Source organism: Ptychodera flava, chromosome 5 (assembly GCF_041260155.1).
Source record: "Ptychodera flava strain L36383 chromosome 5, AS_Pfla_20210202, whole genome shotgun sequence".
In the NCBI taxonomy this organism is placed as follows: Eukaryota; Metazoa; Hemichordata; class Enteropneusta; family Ptychoderidae; genus Ptychodera; species Ptychodera flava.
In genome coordinates this window covers 39,658,700-39,683,242 of record NC_091932.1, presented here as the reverse complement: position 1 = coordinate 39,683,242, position 24,543 = coordinate 39,658,700, and the positions used below count along the sequence as shown (strand labels likewise).

The window sequence follows — 24,543 nt, the reverse complement described above, 5'->3', positions numbered from 1 at the left end:
GTCGCACCAATTGATACTATTCTAGGGAGTCAACAAGAAGCAAGGCCACTACACTTAGCTTTGCATTTAGAACATCTCTATACTCCCTATCTCAATTCAAAAGGATGCCACTTTGATCTTTGAACATGAAAGTACTGTGGGACATCAAAATGCGAATTTCTCTGACTGAAAAGAGTTTCTATCGATTTTGTGAGATTCGTGCAGAAGTGCAAGGTTAAAAATAGACCCTAGGTATTGTATAACATGTTTCAAAGATGTTACAAAAAAGATTCCACTTTAAAATCAAAAGTTGAATGAAAACTGTGACACTGGAAAACACTGATGGTTACTTCAGCACGCACCAGGAAAAGCTAAATGAAAGTTTTGTGAAAGGCCCCCTTGAAGCGCCCTCTATGGTAAAAATTGAGGAAAAGCTGCCACGACACTTCGTGAGTAGAGTTAGTGCCACATCAAAGTTGACAGTTAACAGAAAATTCAAATGGCAATGGACGTGAAGTACATATCTTCATCCCTTCAACAGTATCGTCATAAAGCTTATTAATAGGATTTAAGTGAGAGGAATTGTTACATGTAGAATCACGACAAGCGACTGCCCCAGCATCCAATCCGCGATGGTTCTCAAGTAATGCTCAGACAAATTATGATAATTATGTAAGGAGATATTATCAATACAAAACCAGTCGATCTTATTTAATGTCGAGCTATTTGGGCACAAAACTGGAAGTCGTATTAAATTCTGAAGGGAATCAAGATTACATACAACACTTAAACAAAGTGGTCTGACCCGATATGATTATGTAAAATGTTCACATCACGAATATATGAATGTGCCACAGGATTTGAAACTCAGTGGTCAAGTCATGACGTAGAATGGTCGACTTCACGATAGTACGTAAAGTTTTGTTGATTGTTATACCAAGAGATTAACACCAGAACAAATGCAATTATTGTCTTACAGAAACTAATTATTTCTTTGCCAAATTCAGAGATACTTCTTATGTCGGTATTCCAGTTCCCGATGACCATAACACTGTTTGAGCATTGTCAACGCGGTGACGAACTTTCTGCAAATACTCAAGAAACTCCTGATAATTATCTCTATTTTGAGTTGGCATATATTCATTTTATAATGGTCGAAATAGCAGAGTGTCTAACTTGAAGGCCGATAATACGGTTATCATCAATAAACGTTTAATATTTACATGACCAAGTGATTAAATCCACATAACGGCCACTCCCCAAATAGTCAATTAATCCTCATCATGCATCGATGTTTTGGTGGTGCATCAACTGCATAAAATTGTCACTAATGTGTGATAACAGATTAAGCTCCGATTTATACAACCAATGTTCTTGAAGAAAACAGATATCGCGATCTTTGCAAAGCTTCCTGTATTGTCTCACTAGACGATTTCGTGCCAGGACAGTTAGAGGTGCAGCATTGCAGTTGCCGATTCTTTCTAGTAGGATTAGAATTTCATCATCACTAAAACTTTTGGAGACAAAACGTCTTTACAATGTTGGGAAGTCGTAATTACCCTAAAGGATGGATCTGATTCATATTTAGTTTGTAATGGAACAGGTTTTACATCTCAAAAACCGATTTTTTAAAGGTGTGATGTTACATATTATCATTTGCAGTAGTTTGTGGAGAATGCGACGAACAAATATTTCGGCAGGTGACATAGTATTCACGGCTTATAGTGATGACGTTTGTGTGTTTGTTCCAGTGATGACCGATTTTGATCCTTGAGTGGATCTTTTCGCATTAGGCCTACAATGACGACAACTGACATGGCGGTGATTACACCCTGCTCAATACCAACCACTCTACAGGTGTTATTTTATCGACTGCAGTTGAACTCACTGTTCTTGCAGAGTCACTATACCAGCGTTGAAATACTTCTTTAACAATTCGTATCATGATCAGATAGATCATTTAATTGAATCATCTACACAGTTAGTGACATCGGTATTTGTATGCAAAATAGTGTCATTGGATGAATCTGCCGCGTCGTGTTTCTTGTTCATTATGAATCAACACCTCTGATTTGCCGCGAGAGTCAATCTTCAAAACCTCAGTGTTGTATAAATGAACCTATCCTTCATGACATTTCTTTCAGGATGCGAATTCAGCTTTCATGTCGTCACGTTCATAATGGTATTCATTTCGCTTTACTAATAATTGTGACACGTCACGTGGTAATACTCTAATTTGATTAGAGTCTCTGTTCTAATGAAAGAAATTAGTAATTTCTTTGATCAGAACAGAGATGTCTATTTAGACATATCGATTGGTGACAGTCGTTATAGGTCTTACTGATATTGCATTCATAATATACCATAGTGGAAAACGCAACCCCATTACCTATATTTATTCAATGCGTGGTGTTTCCCTAGAAAAAGTTGACAGCAGAAGTTTCTTCCAATATGTCTTGGGATAAGCATATCAATATATCTGTTACAAAAGTAAACCGCATGCTGGGACTGATTAAACGTACATGTGGCCACACCTGTTCCACTAAAATGAAACTCCAACTGTATTTATCCCTTGTCCGTAGTATTCTCGATTATTCATCCCAGTCATGGGCTGTCACGACTAAGCAATCATTGCTACGTCTTAAAGGTGTCCCAAGGAGAGCCACAAAATATATTCTGGGATATCCCCAGGAGATGAATTACAAAGAACTCATGTATGATTAAATTGAATTTGATCCCGTTGAGCTACAGGAGAGAATTAAATGACTGTCTCTTTAGCTAAATGTTTTATTGGTATGTATGATTTAAATTTAAGCCAGTTTGTCACATTCAAATCCCCTGATGATACTTCCATGAAGATGCCACTTTTTAAAACTGAATGTTTTCGTCATTCGTTTTTAATAGAGCTTTTTACTCATGTAGTGTAATGCCCTTTCATGGCAAATCTTCAACAAGTGTTAGGTCATACAAGTCTATATTATTAAAACATTACACGGGTCTGTTAAACAATAAATTTTATCCTGATAACACTTGTACTTGGGTGGGAAAGTGCCACTGTAAAAGTTGCCTTCTCTGTTATTTCTCTGTTTTTTTTTGAATTTTTTCGTATAGTTTTTGTTATTGTATTATTTTTGAATTTTTTATAAGTCGTTTGTCTTTTCTGTTTTAATTTGTATGTGTAAATTGTAAAATTTGTTCTTTTGTGGAGGCTTGCTTTTTTATAGGTGTCAGTCACCTGTGCGACTCATCCTGACTTCATATCAAAGCTGAATAAATAAAATAAATAAATAAAATAAATTAAGTTCATGTATACCATAGGGAACCCAGAAATCTGGTTGTTGTTGTTTGTATTGTTGTTTATGTTTATTAGTCGTGTTGTTATTGTTGTTGTTGACCAATAAAATTCAACGAAGATAACTGTTGTGTTTTATAACTCTATGCCAACGTACACTCTCTCCATGGACTTAAACGGCATAGAGTTACATCGGGTCAAAGAATGATAGTGTTCTTGTAGCGTTTCTTATGACATATCTGACATATACATTACGTTTGAAACAATCACAACACAACAGTTATCTTCGTTGAAATTTATTGGTCAATAAACAACAACAACAACAACACAACAACAACAACAACACGACTAATAAACCACACAACAATACAAACAACAACCAGAATTCTGGGTTCTCTATGGTAGTACAGTTATCGTGAGATCCGTTACCATGTTGACGGCCAATAAAGCCAGTCTTATAATATCGGTTATGCATGACTCAAAGAGCAGCCTCTTGGCATGTTCGACCTCTTTATCGTCGTATGTATCACCCCTATCAACACACAATTTGACAATAATATCAGTCAGAATATCAATTTTGTTCCATAAGAAACAATGATGAAAGTTCATTTACCACGACAGTTCTGTCGTTCTGGCTTCCAGGTGCATCTTGTTTCTTACCTTTCCTAGAGCAAGCACTTTGCTTTGTGGTGTTTTCTCTTCTTCAAGTAACGCAATCAGGAAAATGCCTCTCTTCACAACCGGGACACAGATCGAGGTCACTTTGGCATAACGGAACTCTCTCTTCAGCCCCCAAATCCACGCAACGCATGTTGCCAGCTATGCACTGTTATGCAATGGCTCTATCACACATGGTTGTCAGCAGTCCGCGAATTCTATACAGCTCAATTTACCTTCAGAGAAAAGTAGTAACTCCAAAACGCATTTCAGGAAAATACTCCAACATAAGCAGTTATCTCCACTTGGCAGTCTGTTTACCGTCAAGTAGGAGTTGCTCTTTAACAAACACACTTTTTTATTAATGTTAAAAATTCATACAAAAACTTGATATTACTTTATGAATTTTCAAATATCATTTGAGACTAGAGTATATGTAGAAAAAAATTTGTGACCTCAAGTGTATAATTATGAAATACATGAAAGACTTCCTGTGTAGGAATACGATGTCAACAAACTTCTGAAAGTCACACAAGTAAATCTGATTAACTATATAGATGTATTCATTTATGCAGTGCATTGTGGGAGGTTTTAGCATGTGACTCAACTGATATCAATTATTGGCCTAAAATGGCATGCATCTACAGTCTTCAGTCTTCATTTATGCAGTGCATTGTGGGAGGTTTTAGCATGTGAATCAACTGATATCAATTATTGGCCTAAAATGGCATGCCATCTACAGTCAATTGAGCTACATGTAAATTTGAAGCCACAGCAAACTTCATTCCGGGATTGAAGGCAAATGATAGCAGATATGCAAATACTTGACCATCTGGCCATGTAGAGTGATTATGCAAATTTGCCTCTAAAGGCCTTGAGTGTGCAATCACAAATGCTGATGGGATGCCACAGACATTACTGATTATGTTCTACTGTCCTCTGTTTCACAGAGACTGTTCACAATAAAACACTTTATGCGAGTATAATTTATAAAAGAAAAGCTTTATTGAAGTCCAGGAAAGTTCCATTGAAATTGCAAGGTGACTGAAAAACAACGTTGCTACGTATCCTCAACTCAGTTATTTCAGTCTGTTGCTATGGAGACCTCTACACAAATAGAAAATGTGCTGTACAGGAAGAATGACCTGGAAATGTGAAAATACTTCAAATAATGGAACAATTAATTGTGTCAGCTTCTCAGCTGAAAGGAAGTCGAGCTCTTCTGCTTGAAACAAGTAAATGAAGATTGGATGTACCAAGCATCGTGGTATCCTGGCTTCTACAATTGAGTATTGTTGGCATAAAAAGAGTTACAAGTCCTGTTTGTTTGGCATCAAGTATACTAGTATTCCCTGACATACACTGCTGCCATTATGGACAGTGATGGATTGTGGGATATATGCACAACTGCCATTTTGGCACCAGAGCATTCTGGGAATCAGAGTCACACATCTGAAGAACGTTCGAACTTATTGTAACATTTCTCACTTGTCAGTGTACAGCATGTAAATTGTAAATTGAACAACAAAAGAATTGCAACAAAAATACACTATTTAACTTTGTGCCATTACTTTACTTCTAGCATCTCTTTTGTATCAACTACCACAATTCCTAAAATGGTCACGCTACATGATTATTTTCAATATATATAGCATAAGGCTTTTATCATTTCACACCTAACCTATTCATCCCCAAGTCTCAGTTCACAGATCCACACTCACCATTGAAAACTATGGGTTTGGAGCAGACTATGATGGTGAAAAGGTGAAACAGTATAACCCTGTGAACCCTGACCCGTCAGTGACCCATGACATCATGTAGAGGATTCGCTCTTGAACAAGGTTCAGAGAATTAACTTGCAAAATACACTGGTTTTCTTAACAGCTATATTGCAATCAATTTGAAGTCAAGAGTTGTTTCAATGCAGAGCTTGCACAAAGCTGCCAAAACACAAGTGATGTAGTTATCTGAATTGGTTTCCAAGTCCTTCACTTTGAGGTAAATCCTCTCTTCAAATATCTGATCTGTTACTTTGACTGATGTTTGGCATGGTTGCTCACACTGGTACAATGCAAAGTCTGCTTACAAGACATATCTAAAGCAAAGCTGTAAACTGTATGACTATACACACAAATGTCAGTATCTTGCCTGAGATCATACCGTTTGTAAAGGCACATCTTTCCTACGTTTTCACAACTACAATCTAATAAAATGCCTGATAATCAGTTTACATTGTTCCTGGCAAAAAACAATCCCCGTATTAAATACAAGCTTTCTCTCTTGCAGGAGAACTACCATTGTTATCAGAAGACTAAACTGTAAACTTTCTCTTGGATTTTACAGTCGGCATTATAGTTGTTGAATAGAAGTAATGCTATGGTATCAAGTATTCAGCTGGAGTGACAAATGTGCAAAAAATACCACCATTAGAAGACCGGACAAGTGCATGGCCATAAAAGGTAATAGAGGTATATGAACTTTGACCCCAGGTCATAGAGGTCACTTGACATCTTGCTTACCAAAGACAACATGATGTAGCATTCCCCAGTCTTGAAAGACTTGGGCTTTAACATGAAAACAATCATCAAAAACTTTGTGTTATGACAAAGCACTGAAAATTTACAGACTGGTGTAATATGTAAGGGAAGTTAGGGTAGCTTGGATAGTCTTGGCTATACCACTTCATTCACTGATGATATTTTGAAATAAATCAACTCTTTTGAGAGAATGTAATTTAAGTCTTAATCCCGTTTTAAAGTAGTAGTATTCTGTGAAAGGTCCAAAGTAAGCAGGCCCTTTTGCGTCGTTTGAACATGGTTACTTTTTTCACACTAGCCTGGAGAACATCAAATGATAAATGACAACAATTACAAGCAAAGCAGCTTTTTAAATTCAGAGTAATACTTATTTTATCAGGAAATTTTGATTGAGATTTCAGAAACCATTACATTATTTCCAGGCCTTGTTTTGTCTTTGAAAATTACCACAACAAAAATGGAAACTAAATTTTGATTTTTGTCTTTTTGTTATACGGCAGCAGTTATTAAGTTAAACCTCAGTAGAAAATTACATGCAGAATTAAATTTATAATTACTATCAAAACAATCAAATATTAATATCACAAATACAGAAAATAAACAAGCAAGTCAAATTACAAAATTTTTTATTCACAGATCTTTTGTATCGAAGGCAAACAGTTCCCCTCACATAACTACAAAATTATAACTATTGCCTTGTAGGTTATCATTTTTCAGAACAAAATCTAAAAATAAAATAGTCTGCATTCTACATACACATTGCTACAAAGCTAAACCTATTCTCGCAGCTTTCATGAGCCTTTAAGTATGTGAAAAAAATTAATGCAAACCCTTATGTCTATCTAGCCCAGGCACTGATTGCCTTAAGACCTCTTAGGTGAGTGTAAATTTGAAAGTGACTCCCTAAGTTTATATGGCACTTTATTGATCAACTGAAACAAGCTGCAAGCCAGTTGTATGTGCAGACTTAATATACACTGTGGCAGAGATATACAATCTTAACCTTAAAAAATAATACTTTTTAACCTGTGTTCAATAGTTTGTACACCAAGTCATTGAATCTTATTTACTGACTTCATTGTCTGTTTGAACATCTACCGTTTAAATGTTGAACTAGAAACTCCTGCTGAATATTGATACATTCAAACGTGCTTTATCTACTGAAAATTTAACATCTGATGCAAGTAAAATCAGGCACCATAGAAGACTTGTCTTAGTCAATACCTGTAATTTATTGTCTACTTTTCTGAGAAACAATGAAGAGCAGTTGATACATTGTGTTTTATGTGCATATCCTGTGTGAATCTGTGAGGGTAAGCATTGATCAATTGATGAGGTTAAATGTTCACTCTGGGTGGATATAAGTGTGTGTGTGTGTGTGTGTCAGAGCGTAAAGATTGTGTTGAAACCAACTGAGTGGGTGTGTAAATGTCAGCGGGCACAATCATGACACAATTATGCAACACTGCACAGACATGTGTACACCGCACAGATTCTACACTGACAAATTTTTGTATTCAAGAAGCTGCTACCAACATCATCGAAATGTTACAAAGGAAAATAACTGATATCAGTCCACTATAGAGCCTGACTGCTCTTTGCATCAGCTGTTAAAGAAACTGAAATTGCACATAATTGGTGGAATTATGAGATCTTGTAACCCTTACTTTCCGAAACACATAAATCCATTACTTCTCCAAAAGTTATTTGAGCTTAGCTAATCTGCTATTTACATTATTTTTGTTTTTAATTTATGACTGGCCAAATCACTAATACTCTTCATTTTGATTCCCTGAACCCTTGTTCAAACAAGTACAACAACAGAACAAAAGTCTCACTTTATGATTTGAGGAAAATATTTTTTTTTTAAATTTATGACTGGCCAAAATCACAAATACTCCTAATTTCCACCCCTTGAACCCTTGTTCAAGCAATTCCAATTATAGTAGAACAAAGGTTCAGTTAATAATTAGGGGAAAATGCCTAGTTTGGTTTTTTATTACACTTCAGATATGTTTTTGATTATCACAGCTATTCTCAAAAGAACGCATTTGTTGCTGTAAAACTCTATTTTACAAAACCACACTCACAAGTGTTGATCTATAAATTCTCTGATGACACAGTAGCTTGGAAAGTGAATGTAGTTGAGCCAGGCAAACATGGCTGGGTCCTTGTCATACACCATTTAGTGAAAGTCCATAGTAACAACCTTTGACAAACATCTTGATATTTGCTGCATTGGTGATGTTTAAGGAATGTGTCACTGCAAAATTCTGAACACTGATGATCACCACAATGGAAAATGAAAATAAAATCCTGTGTTTGTAACCCTCTTATCCCTATTTCACAGTAAAATGGTCCAAATACTTCCATAAAAACAATGGGATATATTAAAATTTGGGTGTGAAAAGGGTACAGGAACATTTACTATGATTTCATGAAATTCTGAACTTTGTGTTTTATGTTGATTACAGTATTGCAGAGATGACGGTGAAGATTACCCTGCAATGGTGTAGAACAATGATCCATATAAATATGCTGGATTTGCATTGATGGATTGATCCTTCCATGGAATTAATTATGGATCATTCCAACGTGTAGACATCAGCGCAGTAAGGCAGCAACTTTGAAACTCATACCCGCAACCCTGCAAAATCTTTGTTTCTTTTTTTATATAAATAGCACCCTTTTACAGTAATGTACAGATTCAACTAATCCTTGTAATGCCCATACACTGCATAGCTACGTGAAGGCACCTCCTTGCTGGTCCAGTTCAAACTGCGCCTGTGCCTCCATCTGTGCTAGCGCCCTCGCCGAATCCACAACGTCTAGTAGATTTTTCGCATCAACAGCCAAGACGTGAGCAGCTGACAGCATATTTCTTCTGTACTCGCCATCTAAGGTCGTTGATGCGTATTTCTGCGCCAGCTTCATCTGGTTGACTAGCTCTGACATGTCAGAACTAAGCACCTTGTGTGCCATTTCCACCTCTCTATGTTTTGATGACGGTAATTCTGAAACAATTCCATCCACACTGGAAAGTAACATCTTCAATGCAAGCCCCACGCCCTGAGGAAGCAAAACAAACCAAATCAAAGTGTTTTTAACAATTTTTTTTTTCAAGAGCCTCATCAAGTACTGTGCCGATTCACATCATACCATCCTCCATGGAGTTTCCTGCTAGTCAAACTTTATCACTGGGAACTGAATTGTAATAAAATTTATTTGTAACAAGGTTTACCTTGTGCATATAATACTGGCCCAGTTTTCTCAGAACATGCCATGCAAGTTTTTATTCATATCGATTACACTCTGTTTGGTAATGCCATGTAAATTTTAAAACTGGAGTGAAAGTACTACAAACTTCCTCTGTTGAAGTTACATTGCTTTTCATGTTTACTGGAACATTTGAGATGAACCGCAGAGATATTCTAACTCGTCTGTTTTGTGGTTAGCACACACACACACTGTCATGGGAGAGTGCAAATGGCATAAGCTCAATATGTAATATATATATATATAGATAGATGTTGAAATACATTGAGGACTCTTTTCCCCTAGTTTCAAGGCTCAAGGCCCAAGGCTCAAATTAAAAACTTGGCCATCGATTGTACAAGAACTGTGCTGACTAACTCCTATATTTTCTTACCTTGACAAGATTGACATAGTCAAATGACCTTGTAACTTGTATACTGTTTGACATGTCCATCACCGCCTTTACAACACCAGTGGTGTTCTCAAATACTGTGTCATTTGTCCTGTCAACGTCCATGGTAGGCCCAACCTGAAAGTCAAAGGTGAAGGTAAAAGTGAAAGGGTTAGGGTCAGGGGTGAAACTTGTAAAATTTGACAAAATTTTCACATTTCAAAGGTGTGAAAAGTTATTAATTTCATCATACTTTTTGCAAACAATAGCAATAAACTAAATTTGCTGTTATGAAAGAAGAATTTTTTCAAGCACTGGGTTTGTATGTGCCCTCAAACATATTAGACCCTCTTATTTTTTAGGGTTGATGCCTCAAAGACAAGGAGATATCTGTTTCAACAAATTTTTTTCATACTACAATCCCAGTACGGGAAATTTTTTCAAAGTTGAAACTTTTTTCAGGAAAGTGTAACATGACAAAAATATTTGACTAGCATAAGATCCCATCAGCATATGCTGTGATATCATAATAAAACAAATTGTATAAATTGATGTTTTTGAACCCTGTTCATAGTAATCAAACAATAAACACCATTAAGCATAATTATGGGCTCTGACTGTAACATGGAGATAAAATACATGGGAAATCGGAAAGCATTATACTAGTTGTAAAGAAATTAAAAATGTTGACTGAGCACTTACAGGTACATGTGGCCTCTCTTCTTGGACATTATTGTGATTACTGGAAAACGCACCGTTATCTGAAATCATCAGGCACAACCTCACATTACTATGACTACCATTCACAGTTTTGAACATCAAATTCAACAATTTTATTGGGCAGAAAGTTACGACATCATAAAATGTTGGAAAAGACTCTGAAAAGGGTAATATATGTAATGAGATACACGAAAGGCCTTGTGTTTAAAAGAGAGATCAGAGCGATATGAAATTACTCACTTGACGGTGCGGCTGGTAACGGTACGTTGGATTGACTGTAGGGAGTGGTAGTGGTAGATGTAGCAGCTACTGGAGGGGGTGAGTACGGTTGATACATTGGCCCTGATGCATCATCACCTTCCTACAAATTGTGAACATCCACAAATTAAAAAAGTTTTCATGTTTTAGACAATGCAGTGCCTTTCAGAACAGTCCTGCAATGCTCTATAGAAAGTTTGTAAAAATTGATATGCTGTATAAGTATGCACAACAAAACTGCCCTTCCAGTAAAACAACTGCAGTACTTAACATCCTCAAGGTGGGGTTAAATATTTACGAGACAACACTAAAATAATTGCAATGCAAAAGTATATATTTGCTGCAATTTCAAAAAATTCTAAATCAGCTAACATAGAAGCGACATTTCAGAGAACTATTTAATAATTCTTCCTGACCTATTATTGTTGGCTGTGCTATCTTTTTTAAAATCTTGAAATCTAAACTGGACAATTCTAACATTGTAATACATGATTTAAATAAAATCAGTTGGGGAATTAGACCTTCACATTGTTTAAAGGTGATGATACCATGATGATATTTTATTGACTTACTCCATTGATTCCATTACCAGCCACTGTCGTAGTGATGGGTTTGACTTCACTGTACAGATCTTTTTTATCATTTCTTTTTGGTTTGTTGGGTCTTTCCTTCTTCTTCTTCTTTTCACCTTCAGTTTTCTGCAATTATTGAGCAAAATTCCATCAATTATATTCAGTGTACTTTAAAGTCCATTTCATAAGGTGATATAACGTAAGAGGAAAATGATTATTACATGCTTCGTATATCGAATGTCACGCGCTCCATAGGATTCAATGATAACTCGCCGATGACATTGCGGGCCGCAGTCATCATTGGACTGAAAGTGAACCGTAACTATTTTCAACTTTACAACTTTTTTATGTAAAAATGTTGAAATTTCATGTTTTGCACAGGAAATCCAGTTTGGAAAATTTTGCAGAAAAAAAATTGATAAACCACATAACAGTAGTTTAAATATATCATTGCGCCATTCGATGATGAAAATCGTTCCATTTTTATCGGATTTTTGTCTAAGATGGCAATAAAGCATTGGATTATCATTTGCCAATAGATCTAAATATTTTGAGTGAAACTGTGTAAGAGAGGCATGTAATAAAAATATTACAGCCCAAACATGGGACTATGTATTATGTACCCTCAGGGCAGGAGACCATTTGCCAGACTGACGTCAGGCAAATGGTCACCTGCCCTCGGGCACATAGTCCCATGTTTGGGCTGTAATATATATTATTTCCTGAATGATAGAGTCAAGAATGCAGCATATGGACTGTGATATTACTATCAACCTTGCCTATTTGTCAACAAACTATAGTACAACCCTAACCCTATTGTTTTATACTGTGTGTGGCTAGACCAATGTACTATAACACACCACTGCATGGGGAGATAAATCTCTTCACTTCATACACATCCTCATATTTCTGCATACTTAATATTCATTTAACTAACAGTAACACATAAAGTCCCATTAAAAGACACCGTCAAGCAGGAATGAGCATATCATTTACAAATCCACTGGCCTAGGGGCTCACACCTAAATACAAAGACCACTAGCCCAGCCTCAGTGACCTCTAGCCCACCAGTCAATATTTTAGTCACCAACTGAATAATTCACTAGTCCATTGGCCTAGTAGAAGCCAAAACTACTGGCTAAACGGCTTAATCATAAAAAATACCAGCCACATCATCAAAAGTACAAGCCAATGAGTTTGAGATAATAGCCAGGGAATCAGATGCTTTGAAAGGAAAGCACTGAATACGTTTAAATTTGGAAACCATTCTCTAAGAATTGCTGACTAAGGTATACATCAGGCACTGCTTACAAATAGTAACTGTTCTTCATGTAAAAGCCACTTGGAATCTTCTTCAGATTCTTTTTGTTGTTGTTGTAATGTCTGTTCCAGCATTTGTCTCTCAATGTCTCTCATCTTAGCCTGGTATTCCTGGTGTTGTTCTTCCAATTCTTGCCTTTCCTGGTGAACAAAATATCTCTATGTTACACATGGTGACTTACTTCTTTCTATGGTATTCTATGCATCAAGTAGAAAAACTGCCTTTGTCCCCAGAATTCTCCTGGTATGTTCAGTCCATAAAAGCAACTCAAAGAATGGACGACCAATTCCATCTTAGCCTCCAAACTGCTTGTTGCAAGCTGTGCACAGACAGCATTTAATACAAATTTGCAAAATACGGAAGATCATTCCCCCAATTTGAACACAAATTAATTCCTTTGAAATATGCAAATTCTTACTTTTAACATATGCAAATGTATCTCTGAGTTGAATTGCAATATTAAAAACTGACGTTGCAAACATCCCAGAAGAGTGTACCACAATATCTTTACGAGTTGAGCATCCATCTAATGTGCCGAAAATGTTATGAGACTGTTGGGATGTTTAATAAGTAATAAGGCAAAATATACATGTACAGTGCAATGTAATTTAAAGAGTAACCTGAGGATACTATGAACAAGTTCACAGCACTAGGGAGTCATACTAACCTGTAATGTGAGGGCTTTGCTTGGAGAATCTGGTCTTTCTAGAGACCCCCCTGAAAGCTGACTCCCTGAGTTTCTGTTTGGTGGAGTTTGGTAATGTGATTGAGGTGGGGACATCTGATAGTGGTCAGTGCTGGTGTCTAGACCCAACACTGGGCTGGCTGATGTGTGTGGAGAGGTTGGTGGAAAACCTGGTCTCATTGGCTGTTGTAAGAGATAAAGAAAAAATGTCATGAGTAAGTTTTCTTGATTAGATACATGACTTACAGTACCAGCTTCATTATGTAACTGCTATATGAAGCAAACTGTAAATACCATATTTTGCTTAATTACTAATACAAATTTGACGTGAATTTAAAATTACTCATTATAAATTTAAAATTAAAGTCTAATGTAATATTGTGCTAACTTCTGTCATTTCTACTGGAAGAATCAGTGACAAGTAGATCTCTTTAACTCAATTTTACCCGATGAACAGATGTCGTCAGTATGTGAGGCACACCAGAGCAATGCTCACACTGAAAAATTATCAACTCAGTTGTTTTGCTTTGCCTAATAATAAATATGTCATCAAAATTTCACAACATCAAATTCTCACATCGCAAATAATTCGATAAGAAATACATGCTATTATAACAAACACTGCATCACAAATGCAATAAGCATCATTCTATGTACCCAAACTTCCCTTTCATTGTCATGCACACATTGCTTTGACCGAGTTACTATGCTGAAATGTTTAACCTATCCATTACAAGCTTACCTTTGGTGGCGGTTCATCCATCATACCCATGTTCAATGTAGCAACTCGTCTATTTTCCCGTCGCATTGAGTCTTCTTGTCTCTCCTTTTCTTCTTCTAAAATTTCACTGAATAAAGTAAGATTTTACAATCAATACTATTACTCAAATGCCAAAAAACACTGCACAAAAATTTTAATATTTTCTACTCTTACTAATACGGTACTGAGATCTCAAAACATATTTGGTTTTAAAAGTAACTGTAAGACAGCTAAATTCTTCCTGAACCAACCCTTCATTCATCAGAATAGTATAACTTAGACATGTGAATTACACGTGTTTTTTAAAAACCTGAACACCTCTGTACATTGGAAATATGTCTCACTTTTATGGGTATGTGGTCAGGGTTCACTGTCTGAGTTTCACAGAATGTGCCATGATAACACGCTTGCACCATGGAAAAGGAATTTCAATTGTGTCGCTAGAGGGCGCTGTAGAAGGTAAAAAGCCCTCGCACACCCTGTTGACTTGCAGACGCGACTTGAAGATCATGTTATGGGACTATCACACTGACAAAACAAAGGACTGACGTTAACAACAACAAACATGGCTCTGGAATTAGAAAGAAATTTATTCAACTCACCTTAATCTATTTTTGAGGTCCTGAAAAGATGGTCTCTTGGATGGTTCGTACGACCAGCATAAAGTCATCACACTGTAGAGAGTTGGAGGACAGTTTGGTGGCATAGCTAGTCTCTCTCCATTCTCTATCTTACCAATGACATCATTGTTTTTCACTCCCTGGAATGGTTTGACACCTAACATCACAATTTCCCACATACACACACCTGGAAAACAGAGAATGCAAAATCAGTGTTGTCTGATGATATAAATAGATGCACAGTAACTAATGGTATACTTTATCACAAAACTAAGGATACTGTGTATTCATTCATTCATCAAACAGTGTTGGGCACAGTGAGAATAAGTAGCAATTTGGGATTTCACGTCTCAATAAACCTCCGATAATTTGCAACTCTACGCTGATTTTTATTCTGATGATGAAAGAGAATAGTTGAAGGTTTTTTGACCACAGTATGAACAAAGTAAAGAAATTAATATCTTCCAGATTCAATTACATCATACAACATGTTGGAATGTAAGAGTGTCTGAAAAAATAGAACGCTGTTCAAATCAAATCTTTCAACATTTTCTCATCAATCTATTTTTCAGAAGAACTTTATCTCAGATATCTGAACACTGAAAAGAACACTGATGATTCTAGTGAACTCACCAAACATCCACACATCACTGGCTGTTGTAAATCTTCTAAAATTGATAGACTCTGGTGCCATCCATTTGATTGGCAGTTTACCCTTTGAAGCTGTGTAGACAATGACACAATAGACAAATGAGGATATATAAATGATAAGTGATGTGAGGAGGGCAGGTAGAGGCTGTAATAAACTTTTTGAACTCTATTGCAAACTGAAATGATACCGCACACAGTAATTCATGCTGTTTCTATAGCAACTGGTAGCAAAAGCTATTTCAATAGGCCTTGCAATAATGGCTTGTAATTATTACTGCAATATTACTGAATCCGTTGCTATAGCAATGGGGTATAAATAGAACTTTTTGAGAACAACAAATTGATAAATGTCACGATAAGCAATTAATATCATGTGAAATGATAACAATGTAAATGGTAACCTTTCTTCTTTGAGATGAAAATTGCAATTTTCAAGTTATTTTCAAGTTTTTTTTTCAAAATCATATCTGCATTGCTACCTTTGTAATAAGACTGGTCTTCTACCCATCTTGATAAACCAAAGTCTCCAAGCTTGACGTTGTCGTCTGCAGCCACTAACACATTACGAGCAGCAATATCTCTGCAAAACAAACACAATTTCTTTCAATCAAACTGTACAGTAGACTTAGGATGCATTCTCTGATTTCAAGAAGTCAACCTAAATCTATATCTTTTGTCAATACTGGTGCTACAATAGGCGAATTTGTCCACTGAACAAAATTCCTGCAGTCATGACAATACAGTCAATATATCATTGCAACTATTTGTGAAAACTGAGTGGAAGTCAATCTTTTCAGATAATTAAAAGGAAACATTAATTGACTTAAACATTTTAGGACAGAAAATTTGGCACATTTGCAAATGTTTTTCAAAGGTTATTATCGAAAAACATGCAAAAAGCCCTATCTGGCAATCACGTGTTACATATTAATCACTAGTTGTCAGTCAATATTAAGTAATATTAAGTGTCAGTGAACCAGCAGTCAATATACTCAATACGAACTTAATAATCAGTCAATATCAAGGAATGTAAGCTACATCAGCAGTCAACATGAACTACACCGACTCGTCAATATTGAGCAATACATGGTTCATTAACAGTCAATATCAAGCAAAACAGACATTTAGTTACTGTATACTTAATAATTACAACAACGCAGCAATTAGGTTGTATCATAAAAATCGACCATCTGTTAAAATTTCATACAGCCAGTCTGTCATATCTGTCGTACAAATTAATCTACCATACAGCCTGTTAACAGCTAATTACTCACCTATGTACAAATTTCTTGCTTTCAAGATATGACAATGCTGTGCTCAATTGGAAACAATACAATATGACGGTAGCTAAGTCTATCTCATACTTGTGATTCTGTAAATAACTCCTCATCTGCAATGATAAGATGATCAAGTCAATGATTGCTTGTATAATACGGTGATATCAACAATAGCTGTTCACCAGACAAAGTGTTGGATTTCAATATGTCACACTGTGAAGCGTTACAAAACATATGTTTTGACAGGACAATTGTCTTAAGTAAACTAAACAGCATTCCAATTATCACACAATCTGTCTAAACACCAGTAAGGCACACACAAAGAAAATATAGAGCTTTTTGCCAACTGTTTTGTATTTGCCTGTGATGTCAATGCCATTATACTGAAGAACAGCAGAAATACAGTCTGGGGTTCTCAAACCATCTACCCTTGCTAAAATGTTAAAAGGAGTACACTTTTAATTGATGAAGTCTTTACAAAGGGATACCATGAATCTATAAGAGATGAAAAAGAATAAAATCTCACCTCTCCAAGTGGAGCAAGTTCCATGACAATCCATTTAGGATCTGAAGTACACACACCAAGCAACTTGATTATGTGTGGATGATCAAACTGCTTCATGATATCTGTGTGAAAACATCAAATATTTGCAAATTCAAAACTATTACCTGTATCCTTATCTACTCATTACACATTCTGATATGCAAGGAGTCAGCACTGACACACTGACGTAAAGATCAAAAGCAATGAAGCCTGTAACTAGACTGATGAAACTTCACATTGTTTTCAATTATAAGTACAAGTATCAGGAAATGGGTAAACTATGACAATTTTGGTTCAACCAAGGCAGTTGTGTTTCGATCATTAACATTCATTTCCACACAGACTAATTCCCTTTTAGACAAAATTCCATAAAACTGAACATCTTATGACAGAGTGATGAACTGGATCAAATCAAATCTGTCACGTTGTATATAGACATTACCAGACTGCTTGAATCAAAGAGTGTGCCAAACAATATGCCACTTAACTTAAGTAGTTACTCCCTTATTCCTCATACAATCTGAAAGGATAGAATACTACATCATCTGAGTGGTCATCTCTCTCCCTCTTTACTTCTCACATAAAGAACAAAATTCAGATTTCAATATCTACTTACATGCTTCTTCAAGGAACTTTTCACCGTAGGCTTCAACAGTGCTGACTTTACATGTCTTCACTGCAACTGCCATTACTTCCTCCTGTAAAGAAATACAAGGCAACCAATTGAAAGCCAAAATAAATGTCAGGCAACAATATTGAAGAAAGTTCCCTTACCATATTTATCAAAGATATTTGTATGATGAACAATTAGTTATATATATACTGAGTGAGCACTTTCATGTTGTATAAACAGAAGATAAGCTAAAATGATAAGAACTTACTTTCATTGGGCAGTTTTCCCAACAATTTTCCAAATTTGACTTGAGATTTCAAATTTTCATTTGATGTTTGCCTGACCAACAATATCACTACTTTCAAGTCAATAAAGTGAGACAGCCACAGTAGAATTTTCCTTGAGTGTTTCATGCCGTAAAATATACCAGAGGAAATTCCCTTTACAGCCACATGTGTTTTATACGGTAAACTTGCCATAAATTTATTTGAATGGGTGTGTGTTTTCATACATTAGATGCTAATGCTTTGTCCCTTTAACTGACCAAAAGGTTAAACATTCATCAATTATTCCAATGATTCTGGCAATATTCAAAGACAACGACACGAAGTCAAAAGAGACAATACCTTGGTCCTGAAAGTTCCTTCGTAGACATCTCCAAACTGTCCCTCTCCTATAATTGCATCTAACTTGACATCTTCCCTGTATATCTCATAATCCTTAGCATCAGGCATTGCATAGTCATCATCATCAACTATCTCTGCGTAGTCATCATGCTCTGTAACACAGATAGATAAGTTACAGTGTCTAATTGTAAATTCTATTCTTATTTCCCTTTGTACTAGTTCAGCTTTGCAATCCAAAACTCAGACTTGTACTTGATGGAGGAAAGGTTGACACAAAATGTTTTTTCTAATTTGAGGTTGGCATTTCTGATTGAAGCTATAGATCAGTTGAGCATGTCAGAAGCCACAAAGTTTGTGTACTTAGTTGGTTGATCGGTTGCTGAAATGACCTGACATAAGAAATTCATCATCAATAATTTCGGAAAAGCAGCAAAAAATGATGGTGATGTTACATTTTACGTTGAGTGATTCATTTAGCTTTTGCATATCCCTTGATCACACTCATGGCTAAACATGTATTTTTCACATGCAGACACTCTCAAAGAATGTTAACCAAACCAGAGTTGGCCTATTGACATTTCTTTTCATTAATCTGTTGTTTCTTTTTTGTTTTTGAAGAATATCAAAGTCTCTCTGAAATGGATTTCATGCAAATCAGGCTTGGCCGCAGATCTGAAGATAGCTGTATTCTCTGATGTTGCTTCATACATTATTTTTCCTGCTTCTTGCATAAATGATGTAGAGTAATTCTCAATGTATATCCGAAAATGAGTGATTCACAAAACTTGAGTGAACTGCTATTCTCGTCAAGTGACAGCTTACTTGCAAGAAAATTCAACTACTTTAAAACGTACCCTGTTTAACTGAACCCTTCTTCTTCATTCTTGACATGCCACCTAGAGCACTCCTTGTAACAGAAACCTGGGAACTAACATTACAAAAACACTTGTGAGTGTCTGTACCAGGGGTCATAGGTTAGGGGTCATATGTATTATTAGACTAGGTCATTTTCATATTTGTACAAATTTTGGTGTAAAAAATACTATAGATTTTTTGTCAAGGTTGATTACTTGAACTTCTATATAAGTGTAGGGGTACTTGGGTTAGGGGTTGGGTCCAGAAATAAAAAATTTCAGGGATTGCATAAAAGAGAGAAATTCTACCAAATAACTTTTTTTAAACAGTTAAGGGAAAATGACATCTGCAACTATGAATGCTGCACTGGATTGACAGCTGACAGATGCATTGAACAACTGCAATACCAACAGATGTACAAAGACACGTGTATCTACTCTAACATTGATTGTGTAACTCCCAAGTGCTGGCAACCATCGTAAAGCTTGGCAAAGTAAAAGACACTTACTTGTCACCAGGAATTGAGGGTAAGGCTCTGTCTACATCTGAAATCAAGATGTAACATGTCATAAATAGAAAGCTCACCAAGTTTTGTCAGGTTTTAACTCATATCATAAATGAAATGTGGTAATTGACAGACTGTTCGCTTGTACTACTGTTTGATTTGGACTAGAATTCCATGGACTTTTTGTACAGGGAATATGCCTGTTTCAATCTTAGACTAGTTCATTTAAATGACAGAGGAATGTCTTGGGTAAGAGTTTCATAGAATGAAACAAACTGGCTACCTGCAGTGAGCTAGTGCCCTATAGTGGACTAGTGCCCTATAGCAGACTAGTGCCCTGTAGAGGACTAGTACCCTGTAGAGGACTAGTGCCCTGTAGAGGACTAGTGCCCTATAGCAGACTAGTGCCCTGTAGAGGACTAGTGCCGAATAGCAGGCTAGTGAAGAGTTAAACGTTTCATCTCTCTGTAACACACCAAATCAAAGCAGTACAAGTCAACATATCTGTCTTAATGTCTTACAATTATCTTCTTGTCTATATAATGGTAACTTCAAAAGGAACACTTTATCTTTTTCATTATCTAAATATCTTGAAACAATTATAAAGAATGAATACTGTAGTTGATAGGAGTGATGTATTTGCATAATATAAAACAATGGATTTTGCACACAACATCAAGTGGGATAACTTTCCTTTGAATATAGCCCTTGCATAAGAGGAAAGAAATAGACAGAATGCAGAAGTGATAGATTGGAGGAATGAATCTCACATGATGTTGTATGCTGACAAAAGAGTGGAAGACAATTTATCATTTTCATATATCCACTTATTCATGTTCCAAATCACAGTTTCCTGTATCTACATGTAGTTAAAACGCTGGCAAAATGTAAGCTACACAATGAAATCAATTTAGCAACAACTATATGTTGATATGTTTGGTGTATTATTACTTTTATATCATAATTTTTTTTCCTGAGGAAGGGTGCAATTGATAACAAGTGGATCTATGCATATGACAAAATTTGAGATTTTCCAGTTTCACAATTGAATGTAATCTGACATTGGTGTGTACATGTATGATGTATGTACCATTCAAACAACACCATTCTACATTGGCTGCACACTCCAGCATGCCCTACACCAAGTGTTGAACATTTTACACTCATTCAAATACAGAAAACCATCTCCTTCACTTCACAAGCCCAGCGTAAGTATCTTTCATTGGTGAGCATAACGCCCACTGTTACGTTACATTGAAGATGCAATAACAAAGACGTGTACTCCAAAATGCGCAAAAAATATGCATGATATTCATAGCCATGTGTGACATGTTAAAAGTACCGTTTGCTGTTATTCAGGCACTTTGCCCTTACAAGCAACACATGCGCTTAACACTTAACTCAGAAATCACATGTTTTTAACATTAATTACAATGTATGTACTGCATTACCACACATTCATGCCCGCCGGTGAATTGAATTTCACAAAATCCAATCATGTTTTGTCAAAACAGTTGTGATGACTCTGGGTTACAGTTCAAAGTTCAACATGTGTTCTCAGCGTGAACTTTACTTACACAAAGTTGTCAAAAGCTATGAATTAATTTTTGAATAAAAGATGAACTTTGGTAATGAGAAGCAAATATCATGTTTATATCCTTAGCAAAGTACTGGTAATATTGAGTAGAATATCATCCATGGCAAGAGTCAAATCAAAGTCTGACACAACTGGACTGGATTTTGATTACTGTGATTAACATAAAACAACTTTGGTCAAGTCTCATCATGGAGAAATATGGACTAAACCACAGCATGTAATGAGGATATTATTTTCCTGTGCACATGGATCACATCCACACCATGGAAAAAGATGAGAGTGAACCACAACACAGTGGCGATGACATTTTATGAAACCCTGTTTATAGGTTCAACCACACTATGGTAACAATGTGGTTAAACCGTATCACAGGGTGTTGGATGAAACTGTGACGATGCGCTCTACCACCCAATTGTATGTACATTCATTTCCTATACACATGATGAACACAGATTTTCAAATAGAAATTTTACACATTCTCACCAAAGTGGGTCATACTAGCGTCACGGTCATGCACAGTGCCTACGTGTGCATCTAGCAAAATTACAAAATAAAAGGATTTTAGCATGCTGCAATGGACACCTATACCAAAGTAGCATTATAAAGGACAAAGCGAGGGAAGTAATTATAACATCAATCATTAATAATTAGCTGGAGGTATTTTACACATGATATTTAACATATTGAAATATACATTATGATCTGATAGATGGTGGACATGCTGTGATAAGATAGAAATGAGACATTAAGTCTTACAAATGATAAATAAACAACTCCTTGAAATTACTCTCATGATGGTCACATGACTTCAATAGTGGATTTGATTGGATAAATCTGGTCACATGCAATGATGAAAGATATATGATTGGATGATACGTAAGGGGTGGAAATGTACAAAAGCATAGCTATATGAAATGAGCACAAAATGGACAATACATGATGGTACTATGGTATTATGCACCATAAAAAGATGAAATATTTCAACTTTTGCTTGTATTTTGCTTAAATTTCACAAAGTTCTCCTTCTTCATCAAAATAACAGTAAGGACTAACCACTCTAATTTTGGGTGAGAAAGGATATAACTACAAATTTCCTAAAAATCTATGTTTTCCTTCAATTTTTAAAAATGATTTTACGAAACCTGTTAACAAACAAAGAACTGTAAGATTTTTTCCCCTCGGCACATTTTGCTCTGATTAAAACTGAATGTACAAATTCTCAGAGAATGAAATTACAGCCCACCTCTGAAATTGCTTCCATACACTATACAACAATCTATGACATCATCAACTATCTGTAAAATCACTACACTGTCCAGCTTAATATGAAACACGCAATAATAAGTCAGTACCTGAGAAATTTAGCTGAAATCTCTGTTAGCGGTAACTTTTGACATTTTTTGCTTTATTTTTGTTCTGTTAGTAAAATCCAGTTCCTTGTTTTACTCCCCAAGTCATATTAAAATGAATAATGTTAAACTTGTCAAAACAGCCCGTATATGTGAAATGTTGTTGCCGTTAAAATTAAATTCTAGCCTGGACTAGTTTTGATTTACCAACAATAGCTTTGAACATTGAATGCATAGAAATCTATTTGTACTTTGGCACGATGTATCTTAACATTCTCTACGAGGGGAAGCGATTGTTCTTGTTTTCCAGAACAAAAATAAATAAATTCATTGTCAAAAGTTACAGCTACTGTCCCTTTCATGAATTTCAGAAACTCTGAACTGAGTAATAAAATTTATGTCCTAAGTTACCACATTGAAATTTGGGATATATCTGTACTCGGAGAAGCAGTAATGGCAAGAGGCTATCAACCCTCTTTAACATGACCAGAAACTGAATGCACACATGTGGTATACGTTCATTTGAAAGTACTTCAACAAATAAAGCACTCAGAATTATCTGCACACCATGTATATACCGGTAAATGTACAAACATTTGCTGCATCAAAATCAAACAGACGCAAAAATTAAAAGGGACTGAAAACCAAATAAGAGTCAGCATACACACAAACAGCGGAATAACAATTCATGAAATATGCTGCAAAGTTGAAAATTGCATGGAAATATCTGTTAACTATACTGGAACTTAGCTATGAAGATAAAAATATAGCTGGCTGTAGTTACATAAACCTCTCTGAACATTCCCCAATTCATGAGAAACAGGATGCAGCTTTGTTAGTAGCACAGACAATGATGATGAAAATACTTACAGGAGGCTCGTACAACATCATCAGTTTTCCGTGACAAGGCAGCAGGAAGAACTGATAAGATTAGATCATGTTATCATGATGACTACAGAATGGATGAGATTACACGTGATTCAAATGATTTTATGATTAATGATCAAAGGATGACTTAAAAAATTCTACTTTTGTGGTTGCTAAGGTAACACTGATATTGAATAATTGGTTACTAGATGATGGAATAAGATAATTAGTTTCACTACAAAGCAATCTTAGACATGCAAAATACACTAATCAATTACACAACCGATCACAACTTCCCTCCAACAACACATCCATCCACTAGGTACTCAAGCTCTTGAACACTGAAGTATTTATCATCACAACACACACTGCATCTTTATCATCTTCCCATCTAACTTTGCACACATACCAATCTATCCACTTCATGCCAATAAGTGAATCTTCAAATATCTATGGCACATCATACAACACAAACCTTGTACATCCACACACGTACAGACAATCTGTCTCTCTCTCTCTCTCTCTCTCTCTCTCTCTCTCTCTCCATACACATGCACACTCTGACAATACACACTCCCACACTCTCCCAAGACATACCTGTCTCTCTCTCTC

General features: G+C 35.9%; 1 protein-coding gene across 12 annotated transcripts in view; it reads right to left on the bottom strand.

Annotated features, from left to right (window-relative positions):
- Nucleotides 1–4,911: 4,911 nt before the first annotated feature.
- LOC139133904 (focal adhesion kinase 1-like) overlaps nucleotides 4,912–24,543 on the bottom strand; it is a 64,624-nt gene continuing 44,992 nt past the window's right edge. For 4 of the 12 annotated variants that reach the window (XM_070700675.1, XM_070700679.1, XM_070700677.1 and 1 more), the window contains 19 exons: nucleotides 23,935–23,985; nucleotides 22,199–22,249; nucleotides 20,122–20,158; nucleotides 19,613–19,686; nucleotides 18,759–18,910; nucleotides 18,136–18,217; nucleotides 17,502–17,602; nucleotides 16,973–17,088; nucleotides 16,178–16,278; nucleotides 15,681–15,770; nucleotides 15,030–15,234; nucleotides 14,410–14,515; nucleotides 13,650–13,850; nucleotides 12,973–13,122; nucleotides 11,662–11,787; nucleotides 11,072–11,192; nucleotides 10,814–10,872; nucleotides 10,115–10,249; nucleotides 4,912–9,534 (listed from right to left, as the gene is read on the bottom strand). In XM_070700675.1, the coding sequence (XP_070556776.1) occupies nucleotides 9,208–9,534; nucleotides 10,115–10,249; nucleotides 10,814–10,872; nucleotides 11,072–11,192; nucleotides 11,662–11,787; nucleotides 12,973–13,122; nucleotides 13,650–13,850; nucleotides 14,410–14,515; nucleotides 15,030–15,234; nucleotides 15,681–15,770; nucleotides 16,178–16,278; nucleotides 16,973–17,088; nucleotides 17,502–17,602; nucleotides 18,136–18,217; nucleotides 18,759–18,910; nucleotides 19,613–19,686; nucleotides 20,122–20,158; nucleotides 22,199–22,249; nucleotides 23,935–23,985 (2,285 nt within the window). In that variant the 3' untranslated portion in view covers nucleotides 4,912–9,207. The remainder of the gene's footprint in view (nucleotides 9,535–10,114; nucleotides 10,250–10,813; nucleotides 10,873–11,071; nucleotides 11,193–11,661; nucleotides 11,788–12,972; nucleotides 13,123–13,649; nucleotides 13,851–14,409; nucleotides 14,516–15,029; nucleotides 15,235–15,680; nucleotides 15,771–16,177; nucleotides 16,279–16,972; nucleotides 17,089–17,501; nucleotides 17,603–18,135; nucleotides 18,218–18,758; nucleotides 18,911–19,612; nucleotides 19,687–20,121; nucleotides 20,159–22,198; nucleotides 22,250–23,934; nucleotides 23,986–24,543) is intronic. The other 8 variants (XM_070700684.1, XM_070700686.1, XM_070700685.1 and 5 more) reach the window with 3 other exon arrangements.